At 30.8% G+C, this 19,555-nt stretch overlaps 1 protein-coding gene across 1 annotated transcript; it reads left to right on the forward strand.

The window, feature by feature from the left end:
- Positions 1-3,064: 3,064 nt before the first annotated feature.
- On the forward strand, positions 3,065-18,877 carry LOC129966713 (uncharacterized). Its single transcript, XM_056081237.1, has 6 exons — positions 3,065-3,215; positions 5,572-5,776; positions 8,472-8,606; positions 9,926-10,000; positions 16,077-16,182; positions 18,588-18,877. Exons 2-6 carry the CDS (start codon positions 5,666-5,668, stop codon positions 18,671-18,673), a joined length of 513 nt encoding a protein of 170 aa, XP_055937212.1. The 5' UTR covers positions 3,065-3,215; positions 5,572-5,665; the 3' UTR covers positions 18,674-18,877.
- Positions 18,878-19,555: the final 678 nt, after the last annotated feature.

Here is a 19,555-nt window from a genome sequence, read left to right on the forward strand (position 1 = left end):
AGTAGAATCTCTAACGTTTTTTGTACATTACAAGAAATCAATTTTCACCACTTTTCAGACAAAAATGCTGTACTTAGTTGGAGACTAGAAAATGAAGAATAGAATGTAGAAATTGTAGAACGAAATCTAATTAATTTTTTGATTCTGTATTTCATTTGTTGGTTTAATACATAGCAGCTTTTTTTTTTTTTTTTTTTTTTTTTTAATGAGAAACGAGTAATACAGATTTCAAATTGGAAGAATAATCGTTCCTGTTGAAATGCTAAGTGCAAATTCGAACATTTGCAATGTTAAAGAGAAAATTACTTTTGCATTTACAAATCCCAATTTTCTGAATTTTATTGTGTATTTGAAATAAGTGCAAAGAAATAGCATTTCTTTTCAATTTCCGTGAATACCTTACGCATCTGGATTACAACAAGAAGCACTCATCAGTAAAGCAAAATACTACGGTTCAATTAATTACATTTCTGAAAATCGAGTCATAAATTTTAGAATGTATTTTTAATTATTGACAGCATCACTCGATGGAGAGAAAAAAATATTTTTGTGCCAAACTAGATGTAAATAAGCTGAAACAAATCAGGTTATTTATTTTCATTAATTGAAAACCAGCAAAAGGATTGGTAGCATTTTGAAAAAAAGTTTGATTTGTAATCTGAATGAGAAAACGGGAATACTTGCTTTGCGATAATGAAAATATATAAAGCGGGAATTATGGGAAAATAAAAACTGTGATAGGATTTAATAGGTAATGATGTTCTAATTGACGATTAAACCATTCTTGTGGACAAATAAAATTTATTCCTTTAATTTTAACCATACGGCACAGCGTCGAAGCTCTAGTAATGACGTAGCGCACGGAAAGGCCTCTTCCACAATGGTTATGTGAAGCCCTGCTTTGGATATAACAGATACTGAAAGCTGTTGAGCAAATTTTTAAAATAAACTTGCAAAAAAATAGTTAACCGGTGTTCATATAAATAACATTTAAAATCAAGCAAATATTGCAATAAAGTATCTGAAATAGAAAAATGCAGTTCAAAAATATACGACAATGATTACATTATAGAAGTGGGTAAATATATTTTTGATATTTGATTATCGTTAAAAATAAATATGAATTGTTTAGACATTTTAAAATAGTTGGTGAATTTTTACAAAAATGAAGTTGCTATCTATTTAATTTAATACGTTTTCCCTAGAAATTTGTAATATATTCATGAAAGTAATCTTATCTCTCTATTAAATCTTTATTATTACTTTAAGGTGTTACAATAAATCATTTTATGGTTATATCAAAACATTTTTCGAAATTTTTCATGAATGGTTTTCAAAGTATTTCAAAATCTATATAATATATCAAAATATATAACTGATTAAATTTCAAAATAGTGAAGATAAAAAATATCCTTGTTGAAATGTAGAGCGAGTGAATGTCTTCCATAACAATTCATCACAAAGATATGGTTTTGACAATTCAACATTGAATGAGAAGTTACAAATGAAAAATGCTTGTTTTTACGCTTACTAGAACCATATAAAAAAAAAAGGAGAAACTACGCAACTATTACTTTAATATACAGATTATTAGGAGAGGCACAGGCATGAATGAAAGGCTTGGCTCACGCCAAGAGTCTCTAAATGAAAAAAGAAGGCCCAGAAATGATGTCTTTCATGAGTTAACGCGATGACTTCTTTTTTTTTTTTTTCTTTTTAAAAGACCTATTTACGCATTCCAATTTTAACGGATAAACCAAACTCTTCAATAAAAGCAACATTGATTCAAGCGAAAAAAAAAAAAATCGCTCTACAAACACTGGAAATTGATGATTGATGTAAATGATTTTACTCAAAATTTATTCTTTTGAATAAAAATTCTTTTTAGTCTTTTAGCTTTAACGATATTGTTAATTTATTAATATCGACTTTAATATTTTTTAAATCATGTTTCTATTTAATAAATTTTCAGAATTTCTCTGCTTTTGATATTTATCGATCCGAGTTTTCTCTGTTTGTTTTCGTTGGTATTATAATAATTTTTGCATTTCATTTGGCTTTTTTCATTTACTCATATCATTTTTCAAAAGAAAAAGTGAGGGAGAAATTCTTATCTATGAACAAGGTTGCAATGCAGAAAATTTGCCATCGGCATGGATCTACGATGTGCGTAGAATAGATTTTGAGGTCTCATTCACTCAAGGTCTAAGTTCATAAGTGTGGTGTGTTTTACATAATCATTTGAAAACAAAATCTTCCTCCACTATGTAATAGAAGCAATAAGGTAAGGTTTTATTAATATATCATTGTAGAATATTTGTCATTTGAATAATATTTTACTGAAAATATTTCATAGAATTATTTTTCTATATTTGCACTTCTCACTGAGCTCAAGAAAAGAAATAAGTCGAATAAAGTTCTTAAATATATTCATATGTACAAATTTAGTGTCATATTCCTTATTTTATCAAATAAATTATGTCATCATAATTGGGCTGTCTTCATTTAAATACAAAGCAAAATTTTCAACTAAAAATGTCTTCATTTTTAAAGATAAAGAGAAAATGCTTTAATCGCAATGTTGGGTTTTCATTTTTTCTTAGCAGTGACTATAATATCGAATCATTGAGTGATTTCCATAAATTTAATGGGAATAATTCGATAATTCCGATGAAAATAAAGCACTAAATGCATGGAGTAAATTTCTTTTGATTAACATTGTATTTGAAAAGAAAGCGAAAATAAAATGTTCAGGCCATTTTTGAATTAAAAAAAAACTTTCAAAACCAATGAATAAACCAAGATCAATTTAAATTCTGTATTACAAACAATAATAATAATTTGATAAAAAAATATGGATTTTTAATTAGATTTTTGCAATTTTTTAATTCCGGCAATAAGTAAAACCAGAAAGTTCTCTCTGATCTGTTAAAAAGCATATTTTCAGAAACCTGTTTACAGTGAACGCATCATTCGCAATGCACAGAAGGTCTCGCTTTATTTGTTAAATTGTTTTTATCAAAATCGTAATTCTACACCAGCTGCTCTATTGAAATTTCGGATTTGCTACAAACAAGTTTAATCAAAGCTAAAGTAAGATGAAAAATGATCATGAAATTTGAAGACATAGAATTTCTGTCTGTTCATGTGTTCTTTCAGAGACAGTAGATGAAATCGCTGCGTACACAGAGAAGCTCACAGATTTAAATTTACAGGTAAATATACTAAAATCTACAATAATTTCTTCGCGAATGTTCGTGGAATTCAGAAGAACTCGAAAAAAATTTGTCATTACTGATTTTGACGATAGTATATTATAGAATAGAATTAATTACACTAGTGTGAAAACTTAAGTAACATGTGTTTTTTTTCCATAACTCCAAGAGAAATCATCTGAGTGACATGAAATTCAGAAATGAGAGGCAGCATTTAATACTTAAACGATGACGAAAGCATAGTTGCGTAAAAATGAATATAATGCATATAGTATGGAATCAAACAAAAAACGGCTTTATTGAACTCATAGTATCGCTACACATGATTGTCTGTCCAAGAGGAAGAACAACAACCAGATGTTCCTTAGTATGGGATATGCCCTCCCCTTACCACAATGGTTGCTTCCCATCGTCTCTCCATACTCAGCACCGGATTGTTTAACAGTTCTTGAGGTAAGAGTGCCTGTTTCAATCAACACCTGTTTCAGTTGTTGGGTGTTCTCCGGAGGATGTAATCGGGCTGCAACGCATCTCCTCAAAGCATCTCACACATGTTCTATGGTATTTAAATCAGGAGAGAATGCTTCCTAATCCATTCGAGTGATATCTTCACTTTCCAGTAGCTGCTGAACATCAACAATACGGTGTGGCCGTGCATTGTCATCCATAAAAACGTAATCTGGTCCAATAGATCCTCGGAATAGACGCACATGGAGAAGGATCACATCCTTACAATAGCGATCTCCGGTTACAGGACCTCTGTCGAAAACGCAGAGCTCAGTACGCCCATTCAGTATGATGTCTCCTCGACGGCAACTCCAGGATCACCGTAGAGGTCTCTTTCTGTGATGTTACTTGGATCAAACCGTGTCCCGACTTCTCTCCAAATCAACTGACGTTGAGAATAGCTTGTGGCACTGAAACGATTCTCATCCTTAAAGATGACACGACTCCATTGATGAGATGTCCAGTTTTTGAGCTCCTTACATCACTATAAACGGTGCCACCGATGGCCAACTTTCAAAGGGATGCAGCGTTCAGCACAATGGGCGAATAGACCAACTTTGTAAAGGCGTCTGCAGTAGTAAACCGCGACAATTGTTTACCTGTTGCTATACATATTTGCTGAGTATAGCAACAGGGAGACAGCTGACTGGTACCGGGCTCTTTTATCCTGCAGGACGATATATCGGTCAACTACTGCAGTTGTTTTCCAAGGGCGGCCCCCACCAAGCTTTCTAACAGTTTACCTATGGTTTGGAAGGCTTTCCAAGCGCGCGAAACGACACTTATGTTGATTCCGAACTCTTCGGCTACATTGGTCAAACTGCACCCCTCCTCGAGTTTTCCGATCATTCTTCCATGTGTGAAGTTGACCAGGTAATTTCTTCTAGCCATATTTCACGAAAACGCTCACTTACACTTGCAGCGAATGTCTTTCATTGCGCCTCCGTTTTACCTTTTCTCGTAGTCCTGAGCTGCGCGCGCCGACTGTGCGTGTTTTGCGTACACTCACGTTACCTATGATGTTTTGTTCCTGACATTTGCATACACATCACCATTCTATTGAATTGCGTGCTCATTATACGGATCACAATAACCCCTTTTCTGAAATTTCATGGCTACCTGCTTAAAATTTACATTGTTGCTTAAGTTTTGTTCACCAGTGTAATTTTGCTATATGTTTTTCCAGTTGTTTTGAATTTGATGATGCAGCCCGTTTATTTGGAGTGGATGAATGGCCGAAACTTTATAAACATCTATTTATTATAAATTTAGCAGTTATAAAATTATTAGCAAATATTTACATGTATACATCAAGACGCAGTTGATACCTCGTATATCGATCTTCGATGAAGCTCTTCAATGATAATGTTAATGTTGCCAACTCTAAAATGTTAAATAAACAATGCTTATAGACATTCTAGATGTTCAATTCAGTCTTTTATAAGAATACAATAGCAATTTATTTATTAAGTTAGCCACAAACTTTCACATTTTTCTGATGAATATTTAAGATAGTAGGCATTTTCTGATTAGAGAAACCTTTACTAAGTTATGCTTTTTTTTTAATAAAGTGAAAATTTCAATAGTAAAAATATAACATTTAGCATTTTAAAGACCTTAAAAATTACCTTGAAATGCACATGCATTTCTAAATTTAATTCTAATATATAAAAATTTGAATTGATCAAGCGACCGGGTCAATTCTAGTCAGATTCAAATAATTATAAACAAAATAAAGATTGCTGAAGGAAATTAGTTTTTCAGATGAATTTATTTCACGAGGCGTCTCGCTTTCACATACAAAAACAATTTTCAAATTTAGTCATTACAAGTTGATCTTTCATTTTAGTGTCTTCAAGGAGTCTCAGATTCATGTTTCCAAGATTCTCTTAAATTTCCTTTCCTATTAAAATTCTCATCTTTTCATCATATTATCTTGCAAGATGACTGCCACAAATTTGGATGTCACACAACCTTCTTTCCAAGAGAACATAGAAGATACGAAGGCAATGTCGTTGTTGCAAATACTTCGCCAAAAGGAGGAGACGGAGGCTGTAAGAAGTTTTGCTTGTATTTTCTTTCGCTATTTAAAATATCTATTAATAATTTAGATAACTTCTTCTCAGATTTGCAAGTATAATTAATACTAATAGGCATGAATTCATCACCTCCTAATTGTTAAGTAACAAATTTTACGTTATCAGAGATGAAAACCAGCGGCAGTTTATTTTCTTTGATTTTTTGCATGCTTGCCGTAATACGTCCCATTTCCCCCCTTTTTTATAACTCGTAATATAGCAAAAAAAAAAATAGAATGTGCATTTTGACCTCTTCCCCTCAATCATTTTGTTCCAAAATTTGAAATCGTTCCCCATCTCTGATGATATTGTCATAACCGATATTTAATCCATCTAATTTAATGCATAATAAGTTATGGAGTTTACAATAAGTAGACATAATTCCAAGAATGTTTATCAGGCATATAGAAATCTATAATGATATTTTCAATCTCATTTGTAGAGATATGTGAAGTAGAACTAATCAGTTCGAGCAATGCTCTTAAGTCTGTAATGTTTGTAATAAAGAAGAAATTTAAAACATAGATATTCATCAAATATTCCTTGTGAAATTTGCACAATCACAACGCTTTTTTTCTGCGTACTTTATACGCAAAAAAATGCAAATTGCAGAAAATGAAAATTGTTTACATTCAAGTATGCATTTCTACTTAAAGATCTGGTGATAGTGTCTCGGTAACGGGCATGAAGATTTCAGTTCCGAAACCTAATTCCATGTAGGAATGGCTGTGTCAGAGCTTGAAATGTGCGGCAAATCCTTCAAGGCCCCTTGCCCTCTCTTAGTTTGGGGAGGAGAGTAAGTGGAAGGAGAAATACTAGTTCAGGCGCTGTCCACACCCTCTAATCGATATTCAAAATCACGTAGTTTGTTCCAAAATGCCTACTGTTGTTTGAAAATGGGATGTATGCATTTACTATATCGTCAGAATTACTATCCGCATCATCTCAAGCTATGTAAGCTGCCATTCCTCTTTTTCAAAATCCTCTTGGTCGCTCCTTTCCCTTCCATTTTCTCTTTTGGAATTTTTCCCGCTTAAAAATTTCCCTTATCTCTTTTCTCTTATGTATTAAGCGCAAAAATAAATCTTGCAACTTATTAAATGCAAAGAATTGAAATTTTATTACATCTTACTCCATTGCATAGTTTTAGACCTGTTTCTTGATTTATAAAAAAATACTACGATGAATAAAAAAAAACAGCTTTTTAAAATTCAATAAATAAACAAATAAATAACTAACAACAATTTTTACAAGATAAATGAACTTATCTTAAATCAAAATGTATGAAACTTTTTTTCTCCTCTAATTAAAACGGAAAACTCGTTCACAACTTCTTTTTATGCATTTCGGCTAGAGACTGACCTTGCTGACATAATAGAGCCATAAAACACAAGAATCTTATTTAATGAAAGTTATGATTGAAAATTTTAAAATCCGTTTCATAACATGCTTGTTATTACTTACTTCTTTACTCTCATCCTTGCCTTCTCTACGGTTGGATTTTTCACATCCAACTTTCTTTAAAATATCTGCAAAATGCTCTGTACAAATCACACTTGTTGTCGTAATTATTTATATAGACGAAGAAAATGATTCGAATTAATGAAAGAATATATTTTAATCCCTCAACAAGACTTAAGATTAACGTCCGGTTTTCGCCATGTACATTAAATAATTCAAACCTGTCAAAAACTTGCCAAAATTCTGCCATCTCAAAATAAAGTAACAAACAGATTTGACGGTCGCAATAAAAAAAAATGACTGAATTTCATGTAGTGAAAAATCTCGTCTCCCCCTCCAAAAATAATAATAATAATAATAATCTTTTTAGAATAGACATAAAATTATGCCAAATCTCTTTTGTAAAAATATGCTTATCTCTTAAATGGATGCACTGTTCCTTTTATAATATTAGGAATAGTAAATATGAGCTTTGCACTGTTTCAAAGCTCTTTCTGAACAGGACTCTAATGCTTAAAGACTAAGTTTTGCTTGAAGGCTGCTTAATGGTTAATTCATGCTCATCATATCAAATCTGGCATTTCTAGTTTTTTTAAAAATGCTCATTTTATTGCAGAAAACAATAACTTATTTGAAAGTTTTTTTTAAACTTAATGAATATAGATTCTAAATTTGAGCATCATAAAACAGCATACCGAATTTGATCATTCAAATTCTTGTTGAAACTGTTACCTTGTTAACCACATGCCAGGGATCAATCGCCAAAAAACTCGCCAGAGGTCATACGATAGATAAATTCAGTACGAAGCTAAAATCACGCGAAAAGTTAATATTCATAACTATTGAGCGCCAGTGCCCTAAAAGTCGCTGTCTGGTGCAGTATCTTTATTAAAAATATGTGAGAAAGTTTTGGTGAGATTACTACAACGGGTTCTTTCTTTCCATTTTTCATCGATGAAGAATTAAAAAAAAACTTAGATGATTTGTTATTTCTTTTCATTCATTCATTCATAAGAGTTGAAGAATGACTTTACGGCCAATTTTTACGCTTAGCGATGGCTACTGTTGTTCTGATTGCAAAGTACTGAAAATATACATTTATATGTGCTTATTCGTTAAAAAGAATATTTACAAAATCTGAATAATAAGGATATGATATATATTCGATCTTTCCATTTTACAAGTGACAGATTCTTTCCTTCTATTTCAGGAAGTAGAATCCTTGTGCAATTTGATGTATCAGTTAAACAAAGCACATCTTCAGTATGAATCCACAGTGGAGATACTTCATAAACTGAATTCGACCAAAGACGGGATGCCTGCAGTTATACCGCTCACGAATAGTGTATCCTTTTGCACACGTAACTGAAATTGATAAGTTGATGCATCTGCTAATCGATAAAAATTGACATGTTGCCGATGTTAAGAAAAAGATAGTTATCAATGTAAACAACGAAACGATATAAATTTCTATGCATTTAAAACAGTCGCCTTCATCGATCAGCTGGCACGTCGGGAATATTGATTATATTTAATTTCAATTAAAACATATAGATCCAACTTCATATCCATGATATGGTCAAATTGTCAGAAATTAAAAACCCGTTATTTTAATTGTCTTACATGTATTCTGTTCATTCTAAGCATGAACATTCCTTATGAAGACCGGTTTCATAATAAAGGCTATTAAAAACCTAAATACCTGATTAATTTATCTTCTATCTTTTGCAGCATTGCAATATCATTTTTTTTTTCACATATTAAGCAGATTTCTTTTGCTTTTGCTCTCAACAATGGAAAGAAATCATGCGATGAAATGTTTAATGAAATAATGAAAGCGTTTTGAATTTCCGGGCAACTATATATTATTGGAATTAGGCAAGAAATTAATTTTTAAAAAATTGCTAAAATTCAGGAATAATTTACACAACTTTTAAATTGGTATAATTAAAAAACATTTTTTGGAATGGCATAAAAGTTATTTTTGTGCAATAATATATTTTTGGGTTATCGTTGAAAATATCAAAATTTAATTTTTAATTAATTGAAATTCTAACTTGAAGTTTCAAAAATTCCTCCGAGTCGCTCATTTGTACACCGCAAAGTGTGTCTGGCCTGTAGAGCGCCGGCACGCACGCACACACACACACACACACGCACACATTCTTATGAAAGCCCATGATCCCTAGATACATTATCAGTATTCGACCACCCTTCATCACTCTCCATTTTCGATCAATAAAGATTTTATGCGAGCAGCTGGGACAAAGATTGCCACTAAGAGTTTAAAAACTGCTCTTACTTTTAGTAGAATAGCAGTTAATGTCACTGTTCTGCTCTGTTGATTATGTTGTAAAGCTGGTAACAAACTAAATGGTATCAACTTTTAAAGCCTATTCCGTCAACCTCTTAAAAATTATTAAATGTTGAAAATTAAATTATAGAAAAAAATGCAATTATTATTATTTTTTAAATCTAGTTGAACTTTTTTTCGTAAGTTCTATGAATTGTATGACCGCACTTTCAGTGTATGTTCGTTTGAAGATCTTTTCTGTAACCCAATAAAATTGAAAACGACTGTTTCACATCGGTACCTAGTTGTAACAATTTTGAATTTCAGCTGAATTTCGTAAGGTATGAACTTTTTCCTTGAATAAAATTTAGATGTATGTTCAGGGAGATCTCTGCAATATAAATAAAATCATACTGACTTTAGGAAGCGAGTACCAGATGGAAGTTGTGAGTATTGAATTTTTTCATTTCTATGATGCATTGTAGCTTACACTGTGTAAAACGAAAAAAAAAAAAAAAAACGAAAAAACAGAAAAAAGATATTTTAAAGAAATTATTTAACATGTAAACTGCTTACAAGGAAAATGTTGAATTCAAGGATTAGGATGAACTGAACTGACATTCCTTTTCACGCATTTGTGTGAAAGAACATTTCAAGTGAAATTTCAATACTCAATGAAGCCTTTTGATATGTCTTCAAGAAATAACACAACAGTAACTAAAAGAAATAAACAGCAAATATAAAACAAGAATTGCATTGCAATTGGATATTTGGAGAATTTGAAGAACGGGAGCAAATCACTTTGAAAATATCGTACAGTTTTTACTTTCGTGAAAGTAATGCAATCGTTAAAAAATTAAAACTCGATATTTTGACGAATGTCCACGTTTCAGACCTCTCCGGATCTGAAAAATACATTTTTGGCTTTATTTCTGTCTATTCGTCTGTGACAAAAATAACTCAAAAGCGCTTTGAGCTCGTCGGATTAAATTTGGTAAACAATCTTTATACCAAATTTACAGATGTCTGTCATATTTTGCGCAAAATACATTTATCTGTCAATCTGCCAAATACTAGCACGATATGTTAACACGATCATTGGAAAACAAACAGAGCCGGATGGAAAAAAATTCGGTACACAGATTTCATATCTACAACGTAAACATATATCAAATTTTGAACTGAATCCGACAAGGGGTTGAGCTTCTGTCGTTTACAGTTTTAGAAACATGTATACGTTATAATTCAAAAAAGTAATGACTTGAATATATTAAATTTGATATGGGATTTAGTGACTACAAGTATAGTTTTGTGTCAAAATTTAGTTTCATTCGGTTCGGAAAAATCGCATAGGAAACACAAATTTGATTTTCGAATACCATTAACCGCATGCCAGAGAATAATCGGCAAAAAACTCGCTAAGAACCACACGATACATTCAATAAAATGCTGAATTCAAGCCAAAGGGTAATATTTTTTAACTATTCTATACCAACAGCATGCACGGCGTTTTCTGGGATAGCACCTTTGATGGAGAATATGCGAGAAAATTGCGGGGAAATTCCTTCCGTTGGTTAATTTAAAAGCTACTCCGAAACTTAATTTTGCATTAAGATTATTTCCCATCAAAGGATAGAGAATTCCACTGGCGAGAAATACAGTCTGAATAGAAATGGTAGCACGATTTGCATTCATGCTTGTAATGATCTATACTTATACTAGCAGACCCGGCCACTCGTTGCTGTGGCTAAGGTTTTTGTTATATTACATAGTAGTAAATTATTCAAGGGAAACGGTAGGAGAACACCAGTCATGGGGACCACCATGCTTTTTTACACAGATGTCATTTGTAAAAAAACAGGGGGACCTCCATGATTGATTTTCTACTACCGTTGATATTGAGCCAAAATCAATGCTAAAAAAAATAAATAAATAAATAAATTTAAATTTCTTTATTTTTTGTATTCAAGTTTGTAACAAATGAGTACATAACAAAGTTGTTAGTAAAAAACACGTAACACTTAAACTTATAAATGAGGTAGGTAGGGCAGATAGTTTTAAATCTTTGACAATGATGTTTATTATTTTGAGTTATAAATACTTTTAATTTCAATTTAATTTAGCACTAATCGGTGCACAATATTTTTGGTTAACCTGTCTTTAGCTAACACAAATAGATTTGACGGTTTTCCTACAGTGAACATGCAACATATAGTTGCCCATGAGAAAAACATGGATTTTCCAAATCTAAACCACTAATGGACATTGTTTGCCCTTGAGACTTATTTATAGACATGGCAAAAGCTAAACGAATTGGAAACTGTAACCTTTTGAAGGGTATCGTAGATTCTGATGGTATTATCGGAACACGTGGCAACAGGACCACTTCTCCTTTAAACTTTCCAGTTAAAATGGTAGCTTCAAGTATATTTCCGGTGATCTTTTTGATGACCAAACGCGTACCGTTGCATAATCGAGGTGGATTCAAATTACGCAGGAGAATAATAGGTGAACCAATCTTTAATCGAAGGTTATGTGGTGGCATTCCAGGTATATCTAGTGAATTTAAAAATTCAATTGGGAAATTTACACTATCATTTTCATCAACAACAGTATCGATTGATTTAAAAGACATCAGATCGCCTGGTAACGACTGTTGTATTTAGAAGTTAATTTCGTCAACATCAACATTTTTGGCTGCCAAAATAGCCCGATCACTGAGCCAGTTATGATTCAAGTAATTACTCTGTATATTCGGAAAAATACTCTGAATCAATTCCTTTTTTCCCTGAAGAACAGTGCAGAAATTGTCTGGCAGTTTAATGCATTGCGTATTTGGTTGCAGTTCTATTTTACCGTTCCCAAAATCTAGTAATTGTTCAGAAAATATTTGTGCTGATGGATCATTTTGCAATGGTACGCGCATGTTTATGGCCAATCGAAGTGTTTCAACACTTCGCCATAAGAATGATTGTTTTAAACATGCATTTTAATTAAAGATTGTTGAACAATGAAGCACTAATAATTAAAAAGCAAGAAGAATTCCACTGTATTACTTTTACTATAATATGAATTCAATTTATACTTCAGTCTAAATAACACGTGGTCGACTATCCTAATACCAAAAATTGAAAAAGTAAGAAGAATTGAATTTCATTGTATTGCGTTTACTACGAAATAAATTTAACTTATACTTTAGCCTCAGCAACACGTGGTGGTTATGCCATTAAATTGTAGCTTATGTGAAACGTTGGTACTTTTAACATAGCGCCATCTGTTAGAATACTTACTCAATCCAATCAACAGATACCGCCATCTGTTAGAATCGCTTGCAGCTAACAGATAATTGTGACTGTCAAATAATGAACAAATAATTTGTTCCTTCTTAATACCTTCCTTCTTAGTATAAACCCTTTATGATGTATAATAAATCCTCTAACTTCAGTGATACAGATTCTGGCTTCCTCAGCTTAAAGGAAAGATTAAATTTGTCTGTTGCAATAATTCAAAATTCATTTACAAATTGAAATCAGTTTCAGAAACATTTATTAAATAATGATAAGCATTGTAGCTGAAGTGAATGATAGCTGATTTGATGATAGTTGACATAACTTGATACGTACATGCAGTTTATTAGTAAAGAAATGAAAAACTGAAACGATTATTGTAACCATTTTTTATTATCATATCTTCAATAATTTATATAAAAAAAGATTAAATTTCATTAAACATACAAATGAGTTAATATTTTTTTATTATCCGATTAGAGGAACTTATTAATGGCTCGTTCACTTACCTTTTATACGATATCCTTAACAAAAGAAATAAAAAAATTATTTAATTGAAAATGCAATGAAGGTAACAAATGTTATTGCCGTACAACATTTTTCTAAGTAAACAGTCAGATAAAAAATCGGAATTCATTCAAAACGAAAAGTAATAATTATCCGTGTGCACCTCCAAGTATTTTTCCAAACTTCTTTATAATTAAAAAAAGCAGAATTTTAGTATGTTATATTAATCAGTGATCCGTTAAAACGTTTGTAATTAATCATTTTCAAATAAAATATCTTATTTCTGAGAATTGCCACCGTGCACAGTAATACAAAATTCAAACATAAGATCGTGATACTTTATCCGTTGCAACGTATCAAATTTATTGTATGCATTAAAAAATAATTGTGGAAAATGATATCTTATTCCTGAGAAACGTTTTTGGATAGGATTATAAATAATTCGAACATTCGGATTCGTAACGTAACGCAAATGCGTGAGTTTTTCTACGCCAGTTGGGGTAACGCTATGCAAATTAGAAATTTTTAATTTCCTTTATTCTGTTTTATTTTAATTCAAAAGTACTTAAGAATGAATCTGAAAGATCGATTAATTAACAATGTTTAATTTTAAATGCATCAAACATTAAGAAAATAAATAGAATCGTTTCAAATAATCAGCCGAAAAATCTTAAGCTTAGCCTCATGACTGTTGGGAAAAATAACTGAAGCCGTACTCATTTGGCGGTGGGGAAAATGAAAAGATTTTTTTGGCGGGAAAGTTAGTTTTTAATTAATAATTAAAATTCTAATTAAAAATTCAAAAAAAGGGCTATCCTATCTTTTAAGTTCGATCAAACAGCACACGGTGTGCAAATTTGATTAAAATCGGTTAAGTAGTTTAGGAGTCCATCGCGGACAAACAACGTGACACGTAATTTATATATATTAAGATAAGAAAATGTGTCTGCGTTCTCCCGATACATTTGTCTTGTGTGAAGCCATGAAAGCCAGCACATAGGTCCTTGTAAGATATAAATTTAGGTATGCAGGAGGCCCATAGGTACTCGCATGCACTTACCCGTAGCGTTGTTTCTGATGATGGCAAAGAAAAAAAAATCAGAAAAATGAAAATAACTATCGAAGAAAAAAAAATATATAAATTATCTTGTGAAGAAATTTTTTTCGCTTCAGACCTAATTTAGTGAATTTCTGAAAAATTGAAAAAAAAAAAAAAAAAAAAAAAAAAAAAAATCACCTTTCTGGAAACTAAAAATTTTTAGAAGTCATAGTTCAAGAAGTTTCTTTAATTCAAAATGAGAATGATCAAAATATCATTTTCCATTCATTTTTAATTATTTGTTCTCGGTGAGCTCAAAAACTTTTTGCTAATCCACATCGGCAAACGCGGACTTCCATAGAGTGTTGATTCTTTGCTCATTTGGCAAGGAGCCATATTAGAAAAATGAGAATCTTGAAAATTATTTTTTATTTTAAATTCTAATAGAATTGTTTGCAGAAAAGTTTCTCAGTCCATTTTCTTTCTCACTCTTCTTTTTAGCATGTTTTCATTTTCAGTTATTCGTTTTTTTTAACCTGTGCAATTTAACAAGCGGTATCATCATTGCAAAGAAATCTAAGTATGAAAAATCAGTATTATTATTTTTAGTTCGTTTTTAGGGTTTTAATTTATTTCATTGTGCTTTTGATTTCATTCAGATTCGCCATGTCACGGGCAACATCGTGTAGAACCCGTATAACATTAGGTAATTTATAGAAGAACCCGTATAACATTAGGTAATTTATAGGTTACTATAAGCAATGTTTCCTTAGTTCTATAGCAACTGAAATAGTCCAAGTACAGTAAGATTTCACGAAAAAAATTGGCAGAAGATCGAAATCGTACTTGGCGTGCTTTAGTTGGGTGTGGTTTTATCAGGAAATCGAAACTTAAAATCCACATTTATACTAGAGGAATATTGCTGCTAATGGAAAAGTTCCAAATAATTTTATTTTGTGCCACTGTTGAAAAGGTAAGCAGAAGGTGTGCCTCCAACATAAATAAATAAAGACAGATAGAAATCAACATAAATTACTTTTTCAAATGATTGACAAATGTGCATTTTCAATCGCGGATTAAAATTAAGAAATGGATATTTTAATCAAATTTTAAGCATTTCCAATGTCAATGATAATTTTTCAGAGCCTAGTATAGTTGAAAATAAATTTTGTCGATATTGAATGAATAACTAATTAGTAAGTCAAGGTTAAATTGTATATCTATATTAACTATTCTAAACTTCTTTGGATTTAACATTCCTATGACTAATTACGTTTGGCTGAAGGTATTATGTCAGCACTTGTGAAACTTGCACTTGTTTTTTTTAAAAACATTTTTAATTATAGTGTAGAAGTTTTCACTGTAGTTTTAATTTACGATCATAATTTAAATTTAAAGATGACATTGACTGCTTTCCCACAAATTCTCTTTGATTTCAGTTGGAAATATGAATAAGAAAAAAGAAAAAGAATTGAAAAAAATGTAATCAAAACTTAGAAGATGCATTGATGTCAACAAAGCAAAATCATAAGCAATTGAATAGACAGCAATAATTACGGATATGGTTTTAACCGCTTAATAACTGCAGTAAATTATTTCGTAAATGACGTCGGTATTGAAACCGGAAGAATCTTTTAGATTGGTAATATTACTTTAAAATTGAGATGTGAAAAAGAGACTCTTTTACAGGATAAAGAGACGGCTATAAGCCATTTCATAAGGAAGATTCAAAGGGTTAGAGGAAAAATAGGTACAACCCAAAAGATACTGGCAGCTAAAATTTTAGAGCGAGAGCGTAAGTGACCGTTTTTTAATGCATCTTCTTTTCCCTTTTTTAAAGTAAAATAAGTTACTTTGAATTGTTTGCAAATAATTCATATTGATTTATATTTGATTAAATTTTTTGAATTTGAGTTACAGTTTTAATTTAGCAGTAAATGATATTTTATTTAAATTATATTTAATTGGTTATTATAGATGCACTTTATATATGAACAAGAAATCTATATTTCTTTTTCAAAGTTTCAGTTTATTCAAAAAGGTCCTCTAAAACTTGATTTTTAATCTACATAAGAGTATATGAAAAAAAAACCCAATTTAACTTTAAATGTATATTTTGTAAAATTTCATTTTAATAACTTATATTTCGTTGTAAAACTCATAATGCCTATTGATTTGTTTTTACTTTTTGTTACATAAACTATACACAGAGAAAGTATTGTAATTGCCAAGATATACAAACTCGAGATTATGAAAAATCTCCATATTTAATCCACAGTCCTAAAAAAAAAAGAATTTTTTTTTTTTTTTTTGCAAATATTTAGATCTGCTTATCTATATGCGAGTGAACATAGTAACTAAAAATGGAACGAATTGGAAATTAGTTTTGAAAGTCCAAGTTTCTTAGCTCCTAAGCTTTAAATTTTGGGGGAAAAATCCATCAAAGGGAAGCCTATCCGTATGTTTTTATATATGCATATAGGTACAAAACATAGTAGGCAAGATAAATGAAATTTTGCGCTTTGTTTTATCATTCATTTATTATCAGAATTTTAGATCCGAATAGATTTTTAGATGATATTGTTTCATTAACCTATGCCCCATTGATTTAAAAATGATATGATTTAAAACGATTTAAAAATTTACAATTTAAAAATCCAATGTGCTAGATAAATGAAAATACATGGCCTTGTCATCAAAATTCTAGGTCAAAATCAGATCGACCAAACTATATAAGCTGAATACAAACAGCTCCATATTTAATAGCGAATTTCAAGAGAACTACATCACTTCATTATGTAGTTTCTGCCTAGATATAATTTCCACTTTTGCATTAAACTCATATTTTATGTAATACATAATGAAATAATTTGACTTCCCGGATTAACCGGGACAGATCAGAATTTCTACCCGGATTTTTTCATCAAAATAATCACGGGTTGGGAAATAGTCCCATATTTGAATGAAAGCCCTGAATTATTCTATTTTATTCTTATTGGTAAATGGTTTATGTTAAAAAAATATTAATTCGTTTTAATTTTCAAAAAAGTTGGTTTCCAAGGAATACTTCTTTTCAACTTCTATCTGTATAGAATAGTCACCTCGATATTACAAAGGTCTGAAGAAATATTCCAAGAGTAACAGTAAACTATTTTATTTTGTGCCATTTGACTCACCCGCACTTCACACTCATCATCTAATTGCACCGAACCATTTATCTACTGAGATGATTTCTTTACCATTGCATTAAAAAGATAACAAAGAATGAGATAATGAATTAAAAAGATGGCCCGATTTTAAAACATGAATCGTGGCAATCTTTTCCTTTTTTATTTACATACGTTTATCTAACTTGATTTCTTCATGTTTTCAGAATGGAATCTGTAAAGTATTCTCGCACTTGTATTTTCTCATTAATAATAGTAAATTATTAAACAATTAAATAGTACCGATTCAACTGTCGATTAAGAGATACATTTTAATTGCTTTTTTTTATTTTACTTTGGCTCTAGTTAACAGTGAATTGAAAAAGTACAGATTTCAGGAGTTCATTGAATTTATAAGTAGTAGGTTACGGTCATAGGTTATATGGCAATTTTTAATCAAAGAGAGCGAAAAGAAAACTTTTAATAAATAAATTGCATTTTATTAATAATTTCATGATAGAATACATGATAATAAAATTTAAAAAGAATAGTTCGGAATTTTATTTCACTTTATGTTATAGCATTTAAATAATTAAGCATGAAATAAAAAAGTAACCATATACAAATAAAAAAATCCCCAAAAATATATTAACTTAAAAATTAAGACAAGTTTATGAACGCCAAAACTAGAATATAGGATTAATAAAACAGAATAAAATTATTTTCTGATAAAAAAAAATTGAGCAGAAAAGAGAGGCTAATATATAGACAAATATAACTGTCTTATTGTAATACACGTTCGTGAACCTACATTTTGTAAATAATAGAAAATTTTAAAAGTAAAATTAATTTTTTAACCGTTGTTTTTTGAATTTTATCTATAATCATTTCTCCTTCTCTTTTTTTCCTTCCACCTGAATCGTATGTTCGAATTTTAGCTTCAGAGCGGATTATATTTTTAAAAAAAATCAGATTATTTTGTTCTAATTCTGAACAGAGCTTTATTTATAAACGTGGTCACTTTTATAATATTTGATTTCATATTTTTGTCTAGAATTGAAGAAAGCTGCCGCTGAAAAATATTATGAGGAAAATAAGAAAAACGAAATGGAACCCTTCCCTGCTCTTCTCACCGGATGAAAATATTGGAGAATCGTAGTTTTTGAAAAGTTCCAAATTACACCCACTTTTTTTTCTTTTTTTTCGGTATTTAGATGTTCTAAAAAGTTTCTTGCAGCTGAAGCGGATGTTTTGAAATGATGCCACTTTTGTCGAACATTTGAAGTGTTCATGAGATTTTAGAATATCTAAATTAGAACTTTGCACTAAAGTAAGAATATTCAATAAAAGAGTAAAATATTATGCTTATGTTTCAAAGCATATGTGTGTTTATATATATATATATACTCAATATATGTTTCAAATTATTTGGTTTTAATAATTTATGACGCAGTTAGAATAAGGGAACTTGACATGATAAGTTTAAGATTCGCATGCTCGCAGGTTTTATGAATTTTGCGTATTTAGAATGTAAAGAATTCAGGTAATGCCATGTGATGTCCTCAGTGCTGCTTGGATTTCATTTCTTTCGTTTATTTTCTTCTAAAAGGCGAGAATAATCGAGAAACTGCTTCCATTAGAATTATCTTCCCTCTTCGTTCCTCGACCGTCGGCGAATCTCTTCTTTTATTTCATCGTCACATTATGTGGCATAAGTTCTTGAGTCATGTGATACGATTCAAGACTTAAGATGCGATACAAGCAGCACTTGTAATCCCATTTCCCACAGCATCATTGCTTCTGTGGCAACAAACTCCCACCTTATGATTTTTATTATAATCCCCCGAAGAACTCTCTCTTTTTCTCTCTTCTTTTTAGTGTGTGTGTGGCTGGAAAAGCGGCGCTTAGCATTTCTCACTTTCTCTTATACGAAGCGTAGAGAAGGAATTTTAATCATTAAAATACTCGAATTCGAAATTTTGACGAATCACAAATTTGATCACGTTTTAGACCTCCTTAAGA

Source organism: Argiope bruennichi, chromosome 4 (genome assembly GCF_947563725.1).
Source record: "Argiope bruennichi chromosome 4, qqArgBrue1.1, whole genome shotgun sequence".
In the NCBI taxonomy this organism is placed as follows: domain Eukaryota; kingdom Metazoa; phylum Arthropoda; class Arachnida; order Araneae; family Araneidae; genus Argiope; species Argiope bruennichi.